This window comes from Schistocerca americana, chromosome 2 (assembly GCF_021461395.2).
Source record: "Schistocerca americana isolate TAMUIC-IGC-003095 chromosome 2, iqSchAmer2.1, whole genome shotgun sequence".
In the NCBI taxonomy this organism is placed as follows: Eukaryota; Metazoa; Arthropoda; class Insecta; order Orthoptera; family Acrididae; genus Schistocerca; species Schistocerca americana.
In genome coordinates this window covers 1,022,673,591-1,022,683,182 of record NC_060120.1, presented here as the reverse complement: position 1 = coordinate 1,022,683,182, position 9,592 = coordinate 1,022,673,591, and the positions used below count along the sequence as shown (strand labels likewise).

Genomic DNA, 9,592 nt, shown 5'->3' with positions numbered 1-9,592 from the left:
CTGCTGCTTCATGAGCTGCTGCTGTTGCTCCAGAAGACAGACCAACTTCGCCTCCACACCAACGACCACCATCATGCCGGTGTGGGCGTGAAGGGGCTCCACCTCTTAATAATAAAAAAAAAGGTATGTCACGTATCTGTTTGAGTTTTCAGAGTACAGGACCGTTTTGCCACCTACACACAGTTCCAGTGATAGACGGATCATTGATCTAGACGCAAGACGTAACACGCTTAACGCTTACGGCTACTCTGATAAATCGCCGATACCTAGACAGAGCTTCTGCGACAACCGGGCCCGTGGCTTTGACAGTTGACGCAATACCCTTATCGTTACTTCGGCAGATCGCCGGTACCGGCAGGAATGTTCACAGTCTCCGTGGACTCGTCTAGCTAGTCCCACAGTCGAGCCAATAAGCCAGTTCACACAGCGATGGGGATCGAGAAATACAAGGGACGCGTCGCACTGGTTACTGGCGCCAGCGGGGGCATCGGTTCTGCCATAGTGCAGGCGCTGCTGAAGCATGGACTCACCGTCGTGGGAATGGCCAGGAGGGTCGAAAAGATTAAGGTAAGAACTCTTCAGCACTGCAGTATATTCGGGACAACACATTTGTTACCCACGTAGCATCCAAATGCTCAAGGCACTGTGCTAAGGCCACTGCTAATTCATAATATTTAGTAAGAATATACTTTGTTTCATTAACAGTAATATCAGGAGTAGAGTCTAGTAATTTCATAACAGGATTGGGGCAAACAGTTGAAGTGTGATAGATGGACATATCGAGTAGATGAAATGCAAACATTCGACCGTACAACATTTGATAATCTTCGGTGCAGAGCGCAACTATCGACAATTTAAAAGAAGCCGTAGGCGTACCACGCTTATTTTACATGTCCACAGATTTTCGTGGGCGATCAAAGCAGAGCAGGTTGTAAATAGGCTGTTTAGGTTTTTATGTTGCTGACGCCACGTAGCGCTCTCTATTAAAATCACTGACTGTGCTGTGTGCAATCTGTGGATGGTTAGACTCATTGTTGCTAGTGTAGCGTTGGGCAGTTGGATGTGAACAGCGAGCAGTGGTGGGTGTCGGGAGAGTGATGCCAGAGAGTTTTGAGAGGTTACTATGAGCGGACGATCTGGACGTGAAGGTAAATAATTTGTTTGTTCTCTATCAAAATCTTTCATTTGCTAACTATGCCTTTCAGTAATTAGTGGTTTCAGTAGTTAGAGTGTTTTATTTAGCTGGCAGTATTGGCGCTCGCTGTATTACAGTAGTTTGAGTGACGAAGATTTTTGTGAGGTAAGTGATTCATGAAAGGTATAGGTTATTGTTAGTCACGGCCATTCTTTTGTAGGGATTATTGAAAGTCAGATTGCGTTGGGCTAAAAATATTGTGTGTCAGTGTAGTGATGATCAGAATAAGTAAGGAGAGAACTGTCTGAGTACGTTCAGTTTTGCTCAGCTGTTTGAATTTCAAATAACGTACAAGTTTAGCAGTACAGTCATTCTTAATTTTTCAAAGGGAAAATTTCAAGGTGTGTACCGCGCATGCCGCCAACATCAAACTGGAAGTCCTGCGCCGGCCGGTGTGGCCGAGCGGTTCGCCGGCACGGTAGCTCAGCGTGTTCGGTCAGAGGGTTTAGCTACCCTTTGTAATAAAAAAACTGAGTGAATGGATCGACGAACAACCAGAACGAGTGTCATCGGACGTCCGCCACGAAAAAAGTCAACGAACAATACAGAACAGAACCAGATTAGAAAAAAAAGCGGTTCTAGGCGCTTCAGTCCGGAACCGCGCGACCACTCCGGTCGCAAGTTCGAATCCTGCCTCGGGCATGGATGTGTGTGATGTCCTTAGGTTGGTTAGGTTTAAGTAGTTCTAAGTCCTAGGGGACTGATGACCTCAGATGTTCTATAATTCCCATAGCCATTTGAATAGCCATTTTTGGGATTGCTGCGTTACTTTCGTATAATGTTGCTTGTTAATAATTTGCGCTAATGTTGATTGTTTCAGATTGTTTCAGATTAAAAATGCTTTTTTGTTGATGACAGCAATTGTTAGTAACTGTTGCTGCTAGGAATGCAAATCGAAATACAACGAACGACGAAAAGAGACCTTTCAGAGGGCTATCTTCGCTATCATCCATGTAAGTGGCCTGTTTTCGATCAGTGCTTCCAGGCAGATAAGATTTGTGTATGACAGTCTGAGTCATTTCCTCTGAATCACACAGATCTCCAAGCGAGGTCATCGGTCCCATCAGATAAGTGAAGGATGGGGATGGAAGTCAGTCGTTCCCTTTCAAAGGAACCATCCCGGCATTTGCCTGAAACGATTTGGGGAAATCACGGACACCCTAAACCAGGATGGCCGGATGCGGGTTTCAAAAGCCGTCCTCTCGAAAAGCTAGTCCAGTGTGATAACCACAGCGCCACCTCGTTCGGTCCCGTTACGTACTCTACTGAGTTTGGGAACAAAGTATGTTCAAGACAAAAATTCCGTTTGGCATAACCAGGCATTCGGTACTTTTTGAAATACATTCATTACGACCATCACGTTGTAAGTCAGATGTACACTGCCGAGTCGTATTAATGTGGCCTTTTGCCAATAACCTGAGTAAACACTTGTTGTAGCGTGGACAGCCGCGAGACGTGCGGGGAGACAGTCAATGTTTCTGTAAGGTACCAACAGGGATGTGGAGCCATGCCGACTCCAGTGCTGTGGGCAGCTTCTCTAGGTTTCTCGGTTGAGGATCCATGGCGCTCAGGCCAAACAAAGTGATTGCACAGATTATCCACCCGGTTCAACCCAAGAGCTGGTGGTCAGAGGAGTACGGTGAATTCACCATGGTGCTAGCCGAGTGGTGTGGCCGCGCGGGTTGAAGCCCCATTGTGCACCGCCTCCCGCCGGATGTTCGACCCCTCCCTATGGCATGGTTGTGTGTGTGTGTGGGGGGGGGGGGGGGGTGGGGGGGTTGTTTTTAGCATAAGTTAGTTAATGTAGTGTGTAAGTCTAGGGACCGATGACCTCAGCAGTTTGGTCCCTTAGAAATTCACACACACACAAAAATCATCCTGGTGCCCTGCGAACCACGCACGTACGCTGCGAGCTGTGTAAGGGGCAAAACAAACTGTATGTAGGGGTGGACAAGGTGTCCGAGGATAGATCCACATTTGTGTTGATCCGATGTGTCTTCTAGAATAACGAAATCACCCAGGAGATGCCACGAAAACATTCACCTTCTGACGATTCTTGCAGGGCGTTTCCCCTCAGACGTTTAACCCCGTACTCGCCAACGACCATCTGTACAATGGAGCACAAAATGTGCTTCATCTGAAAATGTCACACGTCACCAGCCAGTTGACGTCCAGTTGGGATACTGGCGTGCAAATTCCAGTTACATTGCACACATTCATAGTTCTGGGCATCCGAATTATCATCTTTTCCCACCAAAGGCGGTTCATCTTCCACATCGGCGACCCAGGTCAGGGCTCACGATCACCGTTCGTAACCGATCACTCCTGTGTGAACTAGAGTTCATTTCCTTTACCATCTCCCCTCCGTGTCCATCCGCATATATTTCCGTGATGTACACGTAGACCGCGGCTTCGTCTGTTCCTTTCGCTTGGCCCTAAGACTCAGTTACTTCCGCAGCTCTCTGCTGTCACTTCCTCTCGATTCTTGCCATTTCCCGGGGTTCTGAAGTAGTTTACAGTGACAACTCGATAGCTGATTGTCATGTTGGCTTTGCCTATGTTCACAGAGGGCATATTGAACAGCACTCCCTGCCAGATGGCTGCACTGTGTTCACCGCCGAGCTGGTGGCCATGTCTCGTGGTCCTGAGCACAGCCGCTCATGTCCTGACGAGTAGTTTCTTCTCTGTACTGACTCCTTGAGCAGCCTCCCAGCTATCGATATTGCTACTCTTACCGTCCTTTTGTAGCAACCATCCAGGAGTCCATTTTTGCCCTGGAACGGTTCAGTCATGGTGTTTGCCTGACCCCAGGACACGTTGGCATCCCAGGAAATGAAATTGCTCACACGCTGGCCAAACAGGCTTCGCGGAAACCGCTTATGGAGATCGGCATTTCTGTAACTTACCTGCATTCCTCATTACGCCACAAGGTTTTTGGGAATTGGGAGACAAAATGGCATAACAGTACGCACAACAAACTGCGTGGCATTAGGGTGACTATGAGTGTGTGGAAGACTTCCATGCGGGCCTCTCACAGGGAGTCTGAGGTTCTCTGCCGGATCCTCAATGGCCCCGCTTGGATCACCCACGGCTATCTTCTGCGCCGTGAAGACCAACCTCAGTGTCGGTGTGGCCCCGGTTGACAGTGGCCCATATACTGTTAAACTGTCCTTCTTTGGCTGCCCTGCGTCATAATCTTCGTTTACCGGACTCGTTACCGTTAATTTCAGCTGACTTAGTTTTACGTTTGATCAGTGAGGGAGGGTTTTATCATTCTCTCTAATTTTTACCGCATGTCCTTTGTCCCTCTGTGTCCTCCACCGTAGTGGTTTTAGGCTGGAGGTTTTAACGTGTTGCAGAGTGGCTGGCTTCACTCTTTCATTCTCGTGGTCAGCCAGCGGTGGAAATCTGGTTTCTTGTTTTAATATCTTCTCCCTGTTTCTTGCGTCTCCCTGTGGTTTTCCTGTCCTCTACTGTTCTTTGTACTGTTAGTTGCCCTTCTGTGTTTCTTGTGGTTTTTCCTTCCTTTCGGTATTGTGCTATATGTCTCGTTTGTTCTCTTCTTTTTCTTGTGGGATTGTTTTAAGAGAAACAAGGGATCGATGACCAAGCATTTCGGTCCCTTCCCCCCACCCTCACCCCTTTCAAACCAACCAACCAATCTTGTTGAGGAGACACTGTTGATGGCCCCTTGGTCTACCTGGGAGATCAGATTTTCTACAGTCTTTTCGCCCATACACATCTCCGCAGTGTGCCATCTACGATCCAATTGTCCTGGCACCGTTTTGTATGGCACCAGTTTGCACGCACTGTATACTCTATACACTTCAACCACGATGGCATGTGAATAGTTTACAGACTTAGCCGTTTCGGAAATTCTTCCATACTTGGCCTGAAAGCCAATGATCATGCCCTTTTGGATATCAGATGAATCACTCCGTTTTCGCATTTAACAACGACTGCACTACTTTCCGCAGCTCCCCGACACGCTTTCTATACCCTCCACTGCTAGTGCTGCCACCTGCAGTCTGTGAGCGGTTGTTGCACACTGGTGTCGAACATAGGCGGTGGTCACAATAATCTGACTAGACCGTGTAATATATACATTATAAAACATTTCACAACTACTGCAGTACAGAAATAGAGACAAGAATAAACGCAGTTAACATTGTTTCACGACTACAACAACAGAGGCAGCATAGAGGTACTTTCAAATTATGAGCTGTAGCAGCTGTGAAAATTGGTGAAAGGGTGAAAGAAGCAGAGAAAGAAACTGGTAAAAGACACTGAATGAAGACATGGGAAAAGGAAGTGAGGTGAATGAGTGAGGAATGAAATAGGAAGAAACATGAATGGAAGAAAAGAAGAACATTTGCTTTACTGTTTGACACAAGTAAAAACCGGCGATATGCATGAATTTTGGGGGAAACGTTATGAGGATGACTGGAATAAGTGCTTTAGCTTGTTCTTAAAAGCAAGACGGCATTTGACTGTGCACAGAATGCAGGTTAGCTTGTTCGACACACACACACAGACTTCTGCAAGAGAGAAAGAGTTCGCGAAATTTTTTTCAGGGTTTGGCACTGCTACGTTAATAGATAAGTGAGATCTTGTGTTCCGAGTATGATGAGAAGACCGGTACTTAATCCCTTCTTCGAGTTGCTACCGGTGCGTGGACACTGAGGAGTCAACGAAGCAGACACAGAGTGTGGTAGTCTCGTAACTTGTCTCGCAGCAACCAACGCAGCTCTGCGTAAGAAGTACTATCATGGTCTAGTAGACAGACGTTGCAGATGTAACGCACACAACCACATTCATGGTTAGTTCTCTTCCTGAAGCTCATAATCTCGCTGTAGCGTTCTCGCTTCATGAGCACGGCGTCCCGGGTTCGATTCCCTGCGGTGTCAGGCATTTTCACCTGATCTTAGATAATTGTTTGTCGCAGTGTCGCCTTCATTATCATCATTTACACTATGGTCGGAGGAAGGCAACGACAAACCACCTCCATTAGGACCTTGCCTAGTATGGCGGCGCTTGTCTCCTGCATCGTTCCCCTACACTCTGTCAAGAAGCTTCATTACCAAGCATCTCCGTAACACTTACGAGTCATTCGGACCTACCGGTAACAAATCTAGCTGCCCGCGTCTGAATTGGTGTGAAGTCTTCCTTCAGTCTGACGTGGTACAAATCCCAAACACTAGCAGTACTGAAGAATAGCTTGCACCTGCATCCTATGTGTGGTGTCCTTAAACTCTCCCAATAAACCGAAGTCGACCATTCGGCTTCCATACCACTCCTGCCGAGGAGGAGGTTACCATGACAAAAAGATTGAATAATCAACGAAACGATAACGTTCTACGAGCCAGGGCGCGGATTGTCAGAAGCTTGAACGTGATGGGGGAAACTAGAAAATCTGGAAAGGGAAATGCAAAGGCTCAACCTAGCTATAGCAGGAGTCAGTCAAGTGAAGTGGGAAGAAGACTAGGATTTCTGGTCACATGCGTATACGGTAATAATCGGACCTTGACGCAAGACATAATACGCTTATCGCTTAAGGTTACTCTGATAATCCCCCGGAAGCTAGACAGAGCTTCTGAGACATCCGGGCCCGTGGCATTGACGTATGACTCAATACCCTTATCGTTACATCGGCAGATCGCCGGTACCAGCAGGAATCTTTCCAGTCTCCGTGGACTCAGCTAGCTAGTCCCACAGCCGAGCCAGTAAGCCAGTTCAGACAGCGATGGGCATCGAGAAATATAAGGGACGCGTCGCACTGGTTACTGGCGCCAGCGGGGGCATCGGTTCTGCCGTAGTGCAGGAGCTGCTGAAGCATGGACTCACCGTCGTGGGAATGGTCAGGGGGCCGAAAAGATTAAGGTAAGGACAACGTAGCATTCAAATGCTCAAGGCATTGTGCTAAGGCCACCCTAATTCGTAATATTTACTAAGATGAAACTTTGGTTCGTTAATAGTAATATCAGGAGCAGGATCTACAAATCTCATAACAGTATTGGGACAATCAGTACTGTGGTTTTCCGTTGAAGTGTGATAGGTGCACGCAGCGACTAGATAAAATGCAAACATTCGAGCGTACAATATCTGATAATGTTCGGTGCAGAGTGTAACTATCGACAATTTAAAAGAAGCCGTAGGTGCAGTACGCCTATTTTATATGTCCACAGATTTTCGTGGGCGAGCAAAGCAGAGCAGGTGTTTACCGCGCATGTCGCCAGCATCAAACTGGGATTGCTGCGTGACTTTCGTATAATGTTGCTTGTTTGTAACTTGCGCTAATGTTGAAAGCTTCAGATTACACGTATTTGCCCAGATTCAAAATGCTCTTTTTTGGTGACAGCAATTGTAAGTAACTGTTGCTGCCAGGAATGCAAATCGAAATACATCGAACGACGAAAAGTGACCTTTCAGAGGTCTATCTTCGTTATCATTCATGTAAGTGGCGTGTTTTCGAGCTGTCGTCCCACGCAGATAAGATCTGTGTATGACAGTCTGAGTCATTTCCTCTGAATCACACACATCTCCAAGCCATTATTCGTATCTTAAATCAGACGCAATAGGAAAGTGTACTATTAGGACCTATGACGTGGAGAGCGATGATGTGTGACTAATATTTAAGTTTTCCTATGAGCAAAAAAGTGTTACGAAGATTACCCTGTAAAGTGAAAAAGGAAGGTTTTCCTTCTTAAGTGTGTATGTGAGATAAATCGCGAATTTTCCGCACGCCACAGCTCCAAAAACGAGCGCTGCCACTTTGACGTACTACGAAGCAGTTTCGCAACGACGCCACAGCGTAATTTATTAAAACAAAGACTCCGTAACACAATGATGTGCAATGCAACATTGAAAAATCACTGGTATCCATGAGTGCTTGTCCAAAATCAAAACAAAAAATTACCGTTCCTTCAGTTGTAACACCAGTCATTACGAAACTAGACGCACTTGCGTTTATCTCTATAAAGCCCTAAGCCGCGTCAGTTGCAGACATCGAATACACTGTATTAAGATACACGTCAATTATAACTAAAAACTAAACTCCATCCAAACAGGCTGTGAAGGTCCAACGGTACCGACCGGCCGCCGTGTCATCCTCAGGCGGCTGGCGTCACTGGATATGGATATGCAGAAGATGCAAGTCAATGGCATATACAAAATCCATGATACGTTTCAACGATGTCTGTCTGGATTAACTATGGAATGATATATGCAGGGCGCTTACAGCTATACCTCATGCCGTTACGTCGTTGATTGATTTAAGGGAGGGGACCAAACAGCGAGGCCATCGGTCCCATCAGATAAGAGAAGGATGGGGATGCAAGTCAGTCGCTCCCTTTCAAAGGAACCATCCCGGCATTTGCCTGAAGCGATTTGGAGAATCACAGACACCCTAAATCACGTTGGCAGGATGCGGGTTTGAAATGTCCTCCCGAAAGCGAGTCCAGTGTGCTAACTACTGCGCCACCTCGCTCGGTCCCGTTACGTACTCTACTCGAATTTGGGAACAACGTATGTTAAAGACATACTGGGGTACCGATGACCAAGCAGTTTGGACTCCCCCCTCCCTTTTTTAAACCAACCAAACAATCTTGTTGAGGAGACACTGTTCGCAGACCTTGGTTTTCCCGGGAGTTCAGATGTTCAACTGTCTGTTCTCCCATACACATCTCCTCAGCCTGCCAGCTACCGAGACCCAATTGCCTTGACTCCGTTTCTTATGGGATCAGTTTGCACGCACTGTATACTTTATACACTGTAACCATGACGGCACGTGAACAGTTTACGGACTTAACCGTTTCGGAAGTGCTTCCATACTTGGCCTGAAAGCCAATGATCATCCCCTTTTGTACGTCAGATACCAACTGCACTATTTTCCTCGTCTCCCCGACACGCTTTCTATACCCTCCACTGCTAGTGCTGCCAACTCCCGTCTCTGAGCGGTTGTTGCACACTGGCGGCGAACATAAGCGGCGGTCACACTCATCTGACTAGACTGTGTCATACACAGGGTGTTACCAAAAGGTACGGCCAAACTTTCAGGAAACATTCCTCACACACAAATAAAAAAAAAAGAGATGTTATGTGGACATGTGTCCGGAAACGCTCAGTTTCCATGTTAGAGATCATTTTAGTTTTGTCAATATGTTCTGTACTTCCTCGATTCACCGCCAGTTGCCCCAATTGAAGGAAGGTAATGTTGACTTCGGTGCTTGTGTTGACATGCGACTCATTGCTCTACAGTACTAGCATCAAGCACATCAGTACGTAGCATCAACAGGTTAGTGTTCATCACGAACGTGGTTTTGCAGTCAGTGCAATGTTTACAAATGCGGGGTTGGCAGATGCCGATTTGATGTATGGATTAGCACGGGGCAATAGCCG

At 46.8% G+C, this 9,592-nt stretch overlaps 1 protein-coding gene across 1 annotated transcript in view; it reads left to right on the top strand.

The window, feature by feature from the left end:
* Window positions 1–429: 429 nt before the first annotated feature.
* Window positions 430–9,592, top strand: part of LOC124594639 (farnesol dehydrogenase-like) — a 65,939-nt gene continuing 56,776 nt past the window's right edge. Inside the window, exon 1 of the mRNA XM_047133006.1 lies at window positions 430–567. Within this exon, the coding sequence (XP_046988962.1) occupies window positions 430–567 (138 nt within the window). The remainder of the gene's footprint in view (window positions 568–9,592) is intronic.